Below are 16,193 nucleotides of genomic sequence, written 5' to 3' on the forward strand. Positions count from 1 at the left end.
AAAGGTTTTACTCTTTTGATTAATTTTTCATCTCTATTCATGCTTTTTAATGGTTATAAAATATAAAATAAACTATCCCCAACTGTTCAAAAGTTTGGGGTTTGCAAAGAAGTCTCTTTTATACAAACCAAAGCTGCATTTATCTGATCAAAAATGCAGTTAAAATTGTGAAATATTTTTACATTTTTAAATAACTGTTTTATATTGTAATATATTTCAAAATGTAATTTCTTCCTTTGATGCAAAGCTGAATTGTCAGTATCCAAATCTTCAGTGTCACATGATCCTTCAGAAATCATTCTATTATGCTGAGTTATTAATAAAGGTTCTTATTATTATCAAATTTGAAAACATTTCAATGGTAATAATATTTCACAATATTATAAAATACGTAATCATATACAGGTGCTGGTCATATAATTAGAATATCATCAAAAAGTTGATTTATTTCACTAATTCCTTTCAAAAAGTGAAACTTGTATATTATATTCATTCATTACACACAGACTGATATATTTCAAATGTTTATTTCTTTTAATTTTGATGATTAGAGCTTACAGCTCATGAAAGTCAAAAATCAGTATCTCAAAATATTAGAATATTACTTAAAACCAATACAAAGAAAGGATTTTTAGAAATCTTGGCCAACTGAAAAGTATGAAAATGAAAAGTATGAGCATGTACAGCACTCAATACTTAGTTGGGGCTCCTTTTGCCTGAATTACTGCAGCAATGCGGCGTGGCATGGAGTCGATCAGTCTGTGGCACTGCTCAGGTGTTATGAGAGCCCAGGTTGCTCTGATAGTGGCCTTCAGCTCTTCTGCATTGTTGGGTCTGGTGTCTCTCATCTTCCTCTTGACAATACCCCACAGATTCTCTATGGGGTTCAGGTCAGGCGAGTTTGCTGGCCAATCGAGCACAGTAACACTATGGTCATTGAACCAGCTTTTGGTACCTTTGGCAGTGTGGGCAGGTGCCAAGTCCTGCTGGAAAATGAAATCAGCATCTCCATAAAGCTTGTCAACAGAAGGAAGCATGAAGTGCTCTAAAATGTCCTGGTAGATGGCTGCGTTGACTGTGGACATCAGAAAACACAGTGGACCAACACCAGCAGATGACATGGCAGCCCAAATCATCACTGACTGTGGAAACTTCACACTGGACTTCAAGCAACATGGATTCTGTGCCTCTCCACTCTTCCTTCAGACTCTGGGACCTTGATTTCCAAATGAAATGTAAAATTTACTTTCATCTGAAAAGAGGACTTTGGACCACTGAGCAACAGTCCAGTTCTTTTCTCCACAGCCCAGTTAAGATGCTTCTGGCGTTGTCTCTGGTTCAGAAGTGGCTTGGTAGCCCTTTTCCTGAAGACGTCTGAGCGTGGTGACTCTTGATGCACTGACTCCAGCTTCAGTTCTCTCCTTGTGAAGCTCTCCCAAGTATTTGAATCGGCTTTGCTTGCCTGTATTCTCAAGCTTGCGGTCATCTCTGTTGCTTGTGCACCTTTTCCTACCCAAATTCTTCCTTCCAGTCAACTTTGCATTTAATATGCTTTGATACAGCACTCTGTAAACAGCCACACCTTTCAGTAATGACCTTCTGTGACTTACCCTCTTTGTGGAGGGTGTCGATGTTCGTCTACTGGATCATTGCCAAGTCAGCAGTCTTCCCCATTATTGTGGTTTCAAAGAACAACAGATAACCAGAATTTATACTGTAGGGATGGTCATTTATTCAAACTCAAATGTAAATATTCTAATATTTTGAGATATTGATTTTTGACTTTCATGAGCTGTAAGCTCTAATCATCAAAATTAAAAGAAATAAACATTTGAAATATATCAGTCTGTGTGTAATGAATGAATATAATATACAAGTTTCACTTTTTGAAAGGAATTTAGTGAAATAAATCAACTTTTTGATGATATTCTAATTATATGACCAGCACCTGTATATTCATGACTGTTTGTGAGATTCAATCATGTCTGATCTATTATGTGGTAAAGAATGACTCTGGCTTCCAGGAACAGTTGCAGTATCTGCGTTTCAGGAAGTGTTAGAATGATGTGCATCTATTCAGCAGAACTCAGGATCAAAACCAAGGGAGGGATGCATCTGAAGCGCGAGGCGTGCTGATGGAACGCTTCAGATATTCAACACTCAGCAAGTCATAAACACATCTGGCTCCTTATCTCCATTCCCCAATATCCTTAACGCCCATACTTGTCTTCCACCCAGACAGATTTACAGAAGATGCTGCCCTATACCTCGCCTCTCTGTTTCCAGCACACAACACACCGTTTGGGGCCTCCCAACCAGCCCGATCGATAAGGCCTGTCGCATTTTAAGCTTTTGCATCATGAGGTTTCTGTATTATTGAATTGCATCTTCTCTCAGTGATTCATGAGGGTACAAACATCTTCTTTTTCCATAGAAAGCTCTCGGGCCCCTCACCAGCCACCTACTGCAGTCATTTTGATGCACTGGTCCCTCATGTGATTGCTGTTTAATGAAAAACAGGCCAGCCTAGCCCTGCTCTCCTATTACAGAGTAATTGATTTGAGGTGAAGAATGTCCCTTGTAGAGGTGAATAGTTTTACCCAAGTCATTAATCCCTTCAACCAGATATTGAAACCCCCCTGACTGCCCTCTTTAGCAAAAATGATCTCCCTTGCTCTCTTTCCCTCACTCTCTTATCATCCAAATGACTGTCTTCTGATTTGGCTCAGTTCAGACAGTATGTATCATCTCATAATGTTTTACAAACCATCATTCACTCATCATTTATCAGCAATTATTTGCAGCTTTCGAAATGAATATTTGGCAACGCAATGACATTTACAGGTTTAAGAGAAAAAATACTTCGGGCACCCGCTGTACAGTAAGGAAATACGACCTTAAGCTCTATGACTATATAGTCTGACTGTAGTTTGTGTGACTTTCTATGTAGCTTGCTATTTGAATGGGAGATTCCTGTTTGAGTAGTGAGCAAATGTAAGGGTCTTCTGAGGGTTTTTCCACTTTCTCTTGAAATGAAATGATGCTCATATGATTAACAAGATCAATAGTATATTCTCTAGGCGAGTGGATGGTGCTTAAGTGAACTGTCTTTAGTCTTTAAGTCTTAAGTCTTTAGACAATTATTTCAGCAAATATTCCAAGCATGAAGGTCAGAGATTCAAACAAGATGAGTTCTACAGAGAATAAATGACACAGCAGAGTGTCTCACTGCATGGTTTCTGTGTTATTCACCACCAGAAGAACCACGTTTTGGTCAAAATCTCACTAAATGAAAAAGCTCACTGGTTTACACAAAGGCTTGAGTTTAATATAAAATGCTAATACACAAGGATCAATAGATAGGCCTATATTTTACTGTTATCATTATAAAAATAATAATAAAGTATACTTCTTTAAATAAGGCAATGCATGATCATCAAGACAGGAAAACAGGATGAAGAGTATTTAAATACCTCAGGAACTGTCACTTTTAAGTAATAGCATAATATTTATTTTTTTCTCACTTTCTCTTTATGGTTCCATAATTCATGACCTGTCCGATACGCCACTGTCATGATTAACAGAGACTGGTGAGCATTAAAAATAAAAACAGCCGTGAAACGTGTCCACCACATTGGAACCGCAGGTAGTTTTTCAAACTGGGACTTTCCGTGTTGAACGGATGTGACGGCCAAGTTCTGAGAAAGCGAGAGAGAGAGAGGCTGCGGCTCAACACCTAGTGAGCTGCCTACTTAGACAACACTTTTGGCTATCGTCGGCGCTGTCCTAAATGGCAGTATTGTAGTTACGAGAAATCATATTCATTTTCGTGAATCGGTTCTCGGCTCATAAGATTTGGTTCACAGAGTTCGGATTACTCAGAATGCATGACATTTAGTGAAACTGATTCATTGCAAATATAATTTCACATACATATTTATTCACGAATACTTTAGGAAAGGATAGCCTATATTGGCTTCACTTTAGGACCTGTTTTTTTGTATTTTGTACTTTTTATGTATTTATTATCTTGTCAGGTCAAACTTTGGCCGCAGCGTCGAGAATGGCTGTCGCCATAACGGTGTTTTAAACAGATGAAAAATAGTTCAGTTTAATAAACCCCCCTGGATATTTGTTTTGTTTTTGTTTTTTTTAGCATAACGCGCGTTGTACGTGAACGCTCTGTAGGCGGGGTCGAGATAGTGAGGCAGCACTTCTGCTTTTTATTTTAGGTTTGCAGACGCAGCCACCGTGAAACGTGTTTCTATCACGTTCACTTAGCCTATAATTTAACACCTTTTTTTCTTTCTCTTATTATTTTGTAGACTTTCCCCCTAATTATTATTAGCAAGATCCGTAACAATGTGCCTGATAAGTGGGCGGAAAAACAGCGCAATGATATTTCCGGGTGTTTGAAGAGGGGGAACCCCGTGGTGTTTTTCTACCGTGGGTATATCACGAAAAAGTCAAAAGCATATCAATATGTCATCATAACCTGCTGCTGGTACAGACACTTCATCAAACACCTCAATGGCTTCTGGATCAGCTGTTTCAGACCCGTCGTTACACAGGGTTTCGTCCACACCGGGTGAGAACGAGTACCCATCGGGTTTCCCTCAGAGCATCTGCGATGAAGTCCCGAAGGAGAAGTACTTGTGCAGCAACTGTAATAATGTCTTGAATAAAGCGCGTCAAACGGCGTGCGGTCACCGCTACTGCCTCGCGTGCGTCAACTGGTTGGTCAGGTAAGTGAATGAGAAGCGTTCAAGTAGAACAGCCGCAGTTTCATGATACCACACAGGACATGGTTGGCAAGACATTATTCTCGGTTTTGATAGTAATTGTATGTTATGGTAAAAATTGTGGCTTATAATCACAGTGCGACGAATAGCTACCTAAATATAGAAACACCACATTAAATTTTAAAAAAGTGTATAGATGCTGATGTATGTAGGCTGTATATAGGCTATAGCCTATATAAACGTTGGCTAGTTTATTATAAAGTGAGAAAATATAGCTAAGTGAAACTGACATCCAAAATGCTATGTATAAGGTTTATTAAAATGTTATAAATTAATGCTATTAATGAATGCTTCTATTTCATTCAGAAACAACAAGGACCTTGTGTGCACAAAATGTAAAGAAGAAGATCCCAGTGAGAATGACACAAGTGTACTGACTCTTGACCAGGTAATCAAAACTATATCTATCTATCTATCTATCTATCTATCTATCTATCTATCTATCTATCTATCTATCTATCGCTTGATAAAATATGTGATAGCTACAGAGGCGTGTTCTCATTCAGATCTGTCAAAGGTCTGATTTTGACAATGAAAGCATCGTGACTCATGTTTGGAAAGTTATCATAATTTCCCTTCTTGTTTAAACCGCAGTTCTTCAACGATGCAGCTATTAATAAGGAAATTTTGGATTTGAAAGTTCACTGTGCCAACCAAGGCTGCCCCTGGAGAAGCACCCTGAAGAACTTTGAGGTACTTTTCTATAGAAATTCAGTTTATTTACCTTGCTGAAATTTAAAATAAGAGTAGAGATAGTCTTATTCTATATCAGCGATATGGTTACTTGAATGGATCTGTAATACATTTAACACTATTTAAGCAGATGAATGATCAAGGCCGTTCTCGATTTATGAGATTTTCTGAATTAAGTATTTATTTATAGCATGGGAAATGCTTTTTCTTTTAACTTCACAGGACATGATGTGAAGATCACGCATGTGAGCCACTTCCTGAGCCATTAGATAAAGTCTAGCACTTTCCACTGTAGTTCAGATTAGAACATTGAGCTAATAAATGTAAGACCAGAGATCAGGGCTGTTCACGGGCTGCTACACATTCATGTAAAACCTATAAAGCTATTGAGAACACTGTAATGCTCTCAAATGTCTTTTACACTTGACTGAGTCAAAATCAATGTGGATTATGGGGCTTTTATCGATCACATTAGCAACCATGGCTTTTCTGTTATCACATTGTTAAAGCATAGGAACTCATTAAAAAATAGCTGCATTTCATGGCAGGCAGTCATACTCTGTTACAACCACAAGATGCTATTTTATGGGAATCCTAACATGGTAGCTTTGTGGTCATTTCATAACACGAACCACCAGCCATTAAGGCATTAATTATAGAGCTGTTGTGCAGATGCTGTCCAATGTAGTGAATTAATCCTCAGTCTTCTAGAGTAGTAACAAACTCATACTTTAGGTTTTGAAAAGCCTCTTGTACAACTTTTAGAGGTCAGTGTTTTGTCGAGTAAAATGTTCTATGACTTTGACCCTCATGGCTCTTTTATGTTTTTACCTTCTTTCTGTACTCGAGAGTCTGAAAGCCTTTTGAGAATATCATATTATTCACAAGCTCCCTATTATAATAGAAACATGTAGTTTGGGCTTTAGATTGTATGTTTTTCAGTGGAATTCATTTTTCATACAATGACAGTAAGTCTTTTAAAGACAAACAATAAATCTATGTGAGGAACAGACTCAAAAGTATTTACTCAAATTGAACTGGTATGGTGCTTTTTTTTTTCTGGATAGACATTTTTTGGAGACTCATTATGAACTGCATGCAAAAGAAGAAAAAAAGCATACAGATGTGACATGAGATTAAACACATTTTCATGTTTTATTTGAATTATCCCTTTAATATGCTCAATGACCCATTCAACAGGACCATCAGAGTCAGTGTGAATATGCCCTGATCCCTTGCAACATTGGCTGTGGCTTAATGGTGCAGAGGAAATCACTGGCTACACATCTGGAGAGAGGCTGTCCCAACAACAAGACCACATGTCCCTCTTGTTCAGGTGTCCTGACACTGAGAGAACTCCAGGTAAGGTTAGAAAATGACACTTTAGAGACTGCAAAATATGATTTTCCAAATCAGTATTTTTGCATTGTTTATCTAGTAAAATATCTTAGATCCTTAAAACAAGATACTTTTTGGAAGCAAAACTGTATAAGAAATTCAGAATTAAAATGTTATTTTTCTTTTCACTTTTTTGCTTGTTTGTTTTGAACTCGCGTTTGGTCAGATTATTTTTCAAACTTAGTAAAAATAACCCTAATTTAAAATATTTTCTATGAACACAAAACTGTCATATTTTGCTTCTCAGGGGAATTTTTAAGTATGTTTGGATATTTATTGGAAAACAGTTTTATAGAATATGTCTCAAAAACCAACATACAAACAATATATCTGTGCAAATCATATATACATGTATGATACATGGGTGATATTGTGCGAATAGGCCCATAGTGCAAGATATTCGGCCTCTTTCGTTGTTGCTAAAGTGGTTTTGGGTCAGCGTGCCCTTGCTTGAAGCCCCGTGGCTCGGTTTTAAGCCACAGATGGAGTCTCCAGTGTTTACTGCTGTCCCATATTACTTTCTTTTCCATTTCACCCATCGGGACCTGCACTCCGGGACATGGATTAGAGGAATAAAAAGAAGGGGAAAAAAGCAGCAATCCAGTGAATTTAAACATCAATCATCAAACGCAACACATTAGTCAAGATATCTTCAAATGCAATGTGTTTCACGCTTCAAATTAAGATAAAAAGTCTCAATGAGATGTTTTGGAAAGTTTGTGGCATAAAATGATTCGAGCAAAACTTTCATCACTGCCGTTAGTGAAAGTGACATTTCCTATTTTTTTCACAGAAGCATGTTTGTTCCAATTCAAGCGATAAGAAGACGACGAAGACAGATAAACGACAAAAGGTAGAAAAGCCGGTGGATCACTGAATAGTGTACCCTGAAAGTGAATGTACAAACAAGAACAATTCTAAAGTATGTCTCTGTGTTTCCTTTGTAGAATAATCACCCAGGCAGCTCAAAAAAGAAGGAGCCATGCATTTTCTCAGATGTTGGTTGTCTTTTTAAGGTTGGTATTTTAATAACAGTACCCATTTATGTTAATCATGATGTATTATATAGTTTTGTGGAACAGAGTTTTATAATTTATATAATATTTATATAGCTTTATGTATTTATATGTACTGTATAGTCTTTTATAAAAAAGAAACAAACTTCTTTATTTCTAAATGTTCATTTGGGTTGTATGTCTGTTTGGAACAATATTTAATTGTGAAAAGTACTATACTTTTTTTATTCTAAAAATAATACTTTTCTGTTTTATTTCCTGTATGAATTTTCCTTAATTTTAAAAAAAGTTTTGCTTGAAAAATAAACAAACAAAAATCATCAATGGTGTAACAAAAAAATAAAATAAATACAATATATAAATATATATAAATAAAATATTCTCTAAAAAACACTCATTACAATTTTACTTCTTAAGTAAATCTTGTTATTGCAGTGGAGAAAGTAGTGTTTTGTGGGAATGATAAGTTTTGCTGCAATGTTTTATTTCAGGGCAATGCAGACAAAATAAAAGAACATGAATCCTTCAGCCATGTTGGCCATCTGCAGCTTCTCTTGGATGTGACCAGAGCTCTTCAGCGTACCTTGAATTCCTCAGCTGAGCAAGGCTACCACGAAAGCCCTGATCTTCTTCATCCTGGACAGTGTGGTGCTTCCCACACTTCTCAGAGTGAGGGTGAGATTGAGACCGACGGAGGGGATCCAGGAGTGAGTGATAAGGCTCTCAGTCTCCACGATGATCAGGCTGAAATTGCTGTAGGCCAGCAACTGGACGCTCTACAGCAGAGAGTGCAGGTTATGGAGAACATCATCTCAGCTTTGAACCGAGAGGTGGAGAAGACGCAGATCAGTGTGGTTGCGCTGGAGAGGGACAATTACAACAGCCAGCAGCTCATTCAACACTTGGAAACCAAGGTAAGTTATAAAATAAATCTGTCATGACACTAATGGTATGGGAATTTAAACTAAACTGTAAATGGAATTAAATGGTTTTGTAAGCAGTGGTTAGTTTTAAAATGCCATTATTATGATTTGTTTTTAGAAGAAAGCAGATTTTAAACAACTAGGGAACTTTTAGACACTGTACAGATGATGAAATTGCATAGCGGTGGTGCTGCCACACTGATACTCACATGCAAATTATCTGTTAATATCCTGCCAATCATGTCCACCAGTTTGAACATCAGAATTGCAATACAGTTGCACACCTTGTCAGAAAGGTTTTTCTGATTCCTTCTTGAATTGCTTTTGAAATAGTCTTTTGGTGATGGTCTCAAATAAATAGATTTGTGAGAATGTTCTGTCCATACACATACAGTACATAAAATTTGTTATGGAATTGGCTTTTAATGAATTTGTTGGAATGTGAATTGTATTGGCCACATTTGGAAATGGAATAGCAGGAAGAAATATTTACATAATTGCGGTCAAACACATTTAATTTTAAATAATTATGCCTTTTTGTTTATTCTGTGTTTGTAGAAAAAAACTGTGATCATTTATTTCAGGATTCTTTGATGAACAGAAAGTTCAAAAGAACAGCATTTATTTGAAATGTTTTTACTTGTCACTTTTTATCAATTTAATGCATCCTTGATGAAAAAGTATTATTAAAAAAAAAAACGTACTGACCCAAAACTTTTGAACAAAAGTGTATTTCACAAAACAAAGTTCAACATTATCTAAATAATTCACATTATTTAATACAGCACCACAAATATCCATAAATCCATCAATTGATAATGCAATATGGCAGGTTTATTTAATTGTGCTTTTCAAACATCAATTAAACATCATTAATTTCACATAATGTTTCTTGAAATGTGTGTGTGATAACATGTTTATGGTTAATTCATACTGAAGATGACCTGTATTATTTAAAGCTACACTTATAGTAGATATTAATTTCACTTCATTTTAGTTCTATCTAAATTCTAAATCAAATTACAACTGTGCATCCTGCTGCCTCATTTGAAATAACAGGAATTCAGTGCAGTTCTGAATGGTGCACAACCCTGATATCACATTATTTCCATCCTGGATTATTAAAATCAAAGCACTTGCTTTTCACTGTGTGTAAATAGCAACAACAGATTTCATTACTTTGATGTGTCCTTGCAGTTAACTAGGCATTGATCTCATGCTGTGAATCTGCAATATGGTTGGAGCTAATGAATGTGTTTGTGTTACAAAAGAGCTGAAATTCTATATAGGAATCTCTGGAAAACATTTGTTTCCTGTGATGTGTTTTTTATTTGTAGCCGCTGGGTTGCATAATTCATGCTTTAAATAAGGACTCACATAAAACTAACAAAGGTATTCTTTTGGGGAGGTCTGCAATGATATATTTGTCCCTGTGCTCATCTTAACACCGGGAGGTGATAACAAATGATTACGGCTGTATTCTGACACTCGACCTGGAGGGGTTATTTAACACACGGGAGCTGAGATGACACTCCTGAAATGCTGAAAATGAAGAGATAAGTTGAAGTAAGGATGAGAAGGGAATGAGTGGTAGAAAATAGATTTGTGTGACAATTCTCCAAGTGCAGTTGAGAAAAAAAAAAAAGGATGTGTCTAATAGGATGTCGACATCTCGTTCTTTTTCTGTATTTCGGAGTGTTTCACACAAGGCTGCCGACCTTAACCAGCTCTGAAGGTCCATTATGATACATTAATATTGCGCTTTTGCAGTGAGCCAATCTGTACCTGTGGGTGATTCATCCATGATAATGGTTTTCCATCACATTCTAGGTAGTGGAACAGCAGCAGAGACTGGTCAGGAAAGAGATTCACATCACTTCATTGCAGCAGTGTATCAGCGCCCAGCAGGACATCTCATATGATGGCACCTTTCTCTGGCGGTTATGTGATGTCAGCCAGAGACTGAAAGAGGCTGCCAGTGGCCAAAAGATCAGTCAGTACTCGCCAGGTACCAAAGCACATATCTCTCCTGTACTGCTCTGAAAGGGAGAGTTCTCTAAAAATAAACAGTCTGTCATTTACTCTCATTTACTCCGTTATCATTTATCCTCATGCCATTCTAGACCTGTATGACTGACTTTCTTCTTGAACTCTCTTAACTAGACTTCTTTCTACAACTTGAATCAGGAAAAGAAGAAAGTCGGTCATAAAAGTCTAGAATGGCATGAGGGTAAATGATGAATGAGGGTAAATTAAATCTCTCTCTCTCTCTCTCTCTCTCTCTATATATATATATATATATATATATATATACAGTGTATGCATGTATGTATGTATATGGCAGATTTATTCTAATTAGCTCAGTGTTACTGTAGAGATGTTGACTTCGAGTTTATACTGGGTTACAGTGGGCGTACATCTGAAAAACCACACATGTATACCCTAAGCCTTCAGTAAATCCAATATCATCCAACTCTGTTGAGTACCTCTCTTCAATTAAGAAACCATCTCACTCAGTTCTGACAGACTGCCTACTGTGTTTCACACCCCCAAAATTAATACACCAACGAACCCCTCCGTTTCATACCAAGATTGAATGTTTCTTTATGTTTCTAATATTTATAGCCTTGGTGTGTTACAAATTTAATATAGATAAAATTCTATACATTTAGATTTTTTTAATATATATATATATATATATATTCACAGTAGAACATAAAGAACATAACAAATGTTTAAATGGAGAAATTTGATACTTTTATCCACTAAATGAGCTCATTTAAAATTTGATGCCTGCTACAGGTCTCAAAAAAGTTGGCACAGGGCCAACAAAGGGCTGAAAAAGCAAGAACTTTTGAAAAGATTCAGCTGGGAGAACATTTAGCAACTAATTAAGTTAATTGACATCAGGTCTGTAACATGATTAGCTATAAAAGGGATGTCTTAGAGAGGCAGAGTCTCTAAGATGTAAAGATGGACAGAGGCTCTCCAATCTGTGAAAGAGTGCTTAAAAAGATTGTGGAATACTTTAAAAACAGCGTTTTAAAAAAAATTTGACATTCTTGTTGGAAATTACGGACGCGTGTCCTCCGGGCTAAAGAGGAGGGAGACCTTCCAGCGTTTTATCAGCGTTCAGTTCAAAAGCCAGCATCTCTGATGGTATGGGGGTGCATAAGTGCATACGTTATGGGCAGCTTGTATGTTTTGGAAGGCACTATGAATGCTGAAAGGTATATTAAGGTTTTAGAGTAACATACGCTCCCCTCCAGACGACGTCTATTTCAGGAAAGGCCAGCAGGACTATGCAAAACCACATACTGCAGCTATTACAACAGCATGGCTTTGTAGTAGAAGAGTCCGGGTGCTGAATTGGCCTGCCTGCAGTCCAGATCTTTCACCTATAGAGAACATCATTAAACGAAAAATGCGTCAAAGATGACCACGAACTCTTCAGCAGCTGGAAACCTATATCAGGCAAGAATGGGACCAAATTCCAACACCAAAACTTTAGAAACTCATAACCTCGATGCCCAAACGTCTTCAAACTCTTTTGAAAAGAACAGGAGATGCTAAACCATGGTAAACATGCCTGTCCCAACTATTTTGAGACCTGTAGAAGGCATCAAATTTGAAATGAGCTCATTTTGTGCATAACATTTTAAAATTTCTCAGTTTAAACATTTGTTATGTTATCTATGTTCTATTGTGAATAAAATATTGGCTCATGTGATTCTTTTAGTTTTCATTTTATTCAAATTTAAAAAAACATCCCAACATTTCCGGAATTCGGGTTAATTCGGTAGATAATATAATACAGATCTGTCTATCTGTCTTTCTGTTTATCTGTCTATACTGGCAATAAACCTCTTTCTGATTCTATCTTATAAAAATATTCCAGCACTAGAAGATAATGGTGACTTGATGTTTATTCAGTCAACATTCTGAATGGATTCAGTGAGTGATTCAGAAATGGATTTAGTGAGTTCATTAAGCAACAGATCCATCAGACTGATTCAAATGGTAATTCCTGAGTTAGTGAGTCTTCTAGAGTGATTCATTAAAAGAACTGGCTCAAAAGAATCATTTGTTTGTGAATTGAACTACACTGGTTGCGCTGTGTCTTTTTGGTTCAATAAAGAGAACTGGTTTAAAGGAATAATTTGTTCAGGAATTATGGCTACACTAGTTGTGCTGCATGTCAGGCTGTTGTTTTACCTGTAACCTAGATAAATGTTGACTAAGGGCTGCCCATATGATCTGTGCATCATATTCTAAATCATATGATGTTTGTGTGGGGAACAGGCCTATAATCACCTTGTGATTCAGAAAAATCTCGGTCCCCTGGGCCTTATTCTTCTAAGCATGTTCCATTTGCAGTTTAAAGTTGACGTAATCAGTATATTATTGACAATCACTTCTCACTTTTGTGCCGAAGCAAAACAGTTTTGCCAGCACTGAATACTTTAATGCACTGGACTGGACTCATCAGGAGAGCTGTGGTGAATGAATGTTAGTTGTTATCGTATACTGAAGTAGAATCAATGCAAAAAATTGAGTTGGTACCAGCTAAAGGGAAAGCGAAAAAAGCAAATGTGAAGCAGTTATAAAGGCTGAAATGGGGTTGTTTGCCCAGTAGTCATGTGTCTGCATGAACACAACCATAATAGACAGCAAGACCGAGAATGAGAACGACTGAAAGAGAACAACTGAAGGTAATTTCATTGACTTGTTTTCTTTCACGTCATTACAGAACAGGATATCAGAATAACTGTTCTTCCAATACAACAGTCAGAAAAAGGAAGCCACGCAGTTGATTTTCGAGATTAAAGGAGCTCTCTGGTTATCGGCTGCTATTTTTAAGAGTTTTAACTAAAGCCCATCACGCTTCATATAAAAATGACAACGCATTGTGTTTTTCAGCTTTCTACACCGCCAGGTATGGATTTAAAGTGTGCATGCGACTCTACTTGAATGGAGATGGGGTTGGAAAGACAACGCACATCTCTCTTTTCTTTGTTATTATGAAAGGAGAATACGACCCTATTCTTTCATGGCCATTCAGACATAAGGTAAAACGCTATAATCAAGTTGTCAATCAGTGATCCTGTCAATCATTTTCTGAACATCTGTGTTGCTCTTAGCTAATGACGCTTACATTGTGAATTCATACATTAAAGGAGTCATATCATGAGGAATCAAATTATCCTTGATCTTTTGAAATAGAAAAAGCTTTGATGTATTATGAAATTATACTGCAGATATGTTGAACTCAGATGTAAATGATAAACTCAAAATGTTCTTCCCAGTCCAGCAAGACAATTTGTTCAAATTATTCGAATTTGAATTCTGAGTTTAGAATAATGTATCCAAATTGACCACTACCTTACTTGCAATATCTGATCATTTTATACAAAATCATATTTTAACACAAAAACCTATATTATCTTATCAAGAGTTCATATTCTTAACTATAACTAAACTATTACAAATATTTGCAATTGAAATAAAGCTCAAATAAAATATATAAATATTTTAAATAAATATATCAATAAAATATAAATGGAAAAACTGAAACTTAAAAACTTGAATGAAAATTAGAAATGTTGCCTTGAAGTATTAAATTACTTCAACTAAATAAAAATAAATGAAAGCTAAATAGATCATTAAAAAATCTAGCAAAAATTACCAAATAAAAACTAATTCATAATATTAGTAAATACTATATAAATATAAATAATACTAAAATAGCACTGTCCCTAAGTCCTGATTGATTAAAATCCTGTTCACATGTGAAACTATCCTGCTTCTGTCTTGCAGTGATTATCATTGTAAAATGAGCATCATTATGTTCTTCTCAAGAGGGCCGAACACTTGAAGTGAGCAATGAAGGGCGTTACCATCTCATGCGTGCGTGTTTAGTACACCTAATATGAAGACATAAGTCAGAAAAGTCCTGTTTTATAGTTGATAATACTTTTTGAGCCAAATAAAAAAAATAAAGTTAAATGCATTTCAGTCTGATTCTAGCTTGAGTGGCACATTTTAGTGTAGATTGCTTTATGATTCTGTTATTGAAGGCAGTTAAAAACACTAAAAACTCAATAAAGACTCTCTAAAGAAAGCATTTAGATGGAATTGTTAACGACAATGCAGCAAAAACATTCAAAGTGCTTGAGAGAATGTAAAATGATCTTAAAAAACTAAATTACAGCTGTTTATGGTACAAAAAAACCTACTAGGTGCACCTCAGGACAAAGAATTCAATAATAAATGTATGATATGACCCCTTTAATAGTGGCTTCCGTTGTAATGAACTAGCTTTGGTTCCTCAATCATGTGCCATCAGCATTTTTTGTGACCTTCCGCTGACATCTCCTGCACGTGCCTGGCAGGTCACGTTCTTTCTCATAGATCAGAACCAGAGGGAGCACGTCATCGACGCTTTCCGTCCCGACCTCTCTTCTGCATCTTTCCACCGCCCCGTCTCAGAGATGAATGTGGCCAGCGGGTGCCCCCTGTTCTTCCCTCTTGGGAAATTGAAGTCGCCTAAGCACGCCTACTGCAAGGATGACACCATCTATATCAAGTGCGTGGTGGACATCTCCTCCTGAAGCATGACGGCCTGGCTGTTAAGGAGGACTGGATTCCTAAGGGAGCATAAAAATTCTGGATCCGGACAAAATGAATATGGAGTGCAGAGAAACAAACCCAGAAATATTTATGAACTGAAAAGTTGAAGAGTTTTGTCTCGGTTGCATTTTGGTTCTTTGGGTACATGAATAAAAGAATATTTTTAGATTGACACCTGGCTCTTAATGTTTTAAACATTGATTCTTTCTTGTGTTATTTTGGATGTATTGCTGTTTTATTTATAATGGAATGAACTCTTCTGGAGTTTGAACATCATTCTGACAGTTTTCATATTTTGTGTGTAATAATAAATAAAATGTGTGTACTACTTTGTTTTTTGTTTCCTCGTAGCATAGTTTATCTGCTTACTACATGTCTCAACATTGCAGATAAATTATGATGCTTTGAAATATTTGTGGTGATTTATCTCTTTAAAGTTTAGAACAATAAATATTATTTGCATTTATGATTTAAATTTAAAGAAAGGGTTCACCCAAATATTCACTCACCCTCAGGCCATCCAAGAGTTTGTTTCTTCATCAGAACAGATTTGGAGAAATTTAGGATTCCATCACTTGCTCACCAATGAATCCTCTGAAGTGAATGGGTGCTGTCAGAATTAGAGTCCAAATGGCATGGCATGGCAGCCAATACAAATAATTAATAACCGTTTCCTTACCTAAATCCTGCGACCAGGCTCGGTTGCAGAATCACATCACTCTGTGCTTCTG

General features: G+C 36.5%; 1 protein-coding gene across 1 annotated transcript; it reads left to right on the forward strand.

Annotated features, from left to right (window-relative positions):
- The first annotated feature begins 3,682 nt into the window (after positions 1-3,682).
- Positions 3,683-15,634, forward strand: traf1 (TNF receptor-associated factor 1). The gene is made up of 10 exons (XM_058785913.1): positions 3,683-4,745; positions 5,109-5,190; positions 5,397-5,495; positions 6,696-6,857; positions 7,687-7,746; positions 7,841-7,909; positions 8,401-8,823; positions 10,663-10,840; positions 13,753-13,901; positions 15,225-15,634. Exons 1-10 carry the CDS (start codon positions 4,531-4,533, stop codon positions 15,441-15,443), a joined length of 1,656 nt encoding a protein of 551 aa, XP_058641896.1. The 5' UTR covers positions 3,683-4,530; the 3' UTR covers positions 15,444-15,634.
- Positions 15,635-16,193: the final 559 nt, after the last annotated feature.

This window comes from Onychostoma macrolepis, chromosome 08 (genome assembly GCF_012432095.1).
Source record: "Onychostoma macrolepis isolate SWU-2019 chromosome 08, ASM1243209v1, whole genome shotgun sequence".
Taxonomy (NCBI): domain Eukaryota; kingdom Metazoa; phylum Chordata; class Actinopteri; order Cypriniformes; family Cyprinidae; genus Onychostoma; species Onychostoma macrolepis.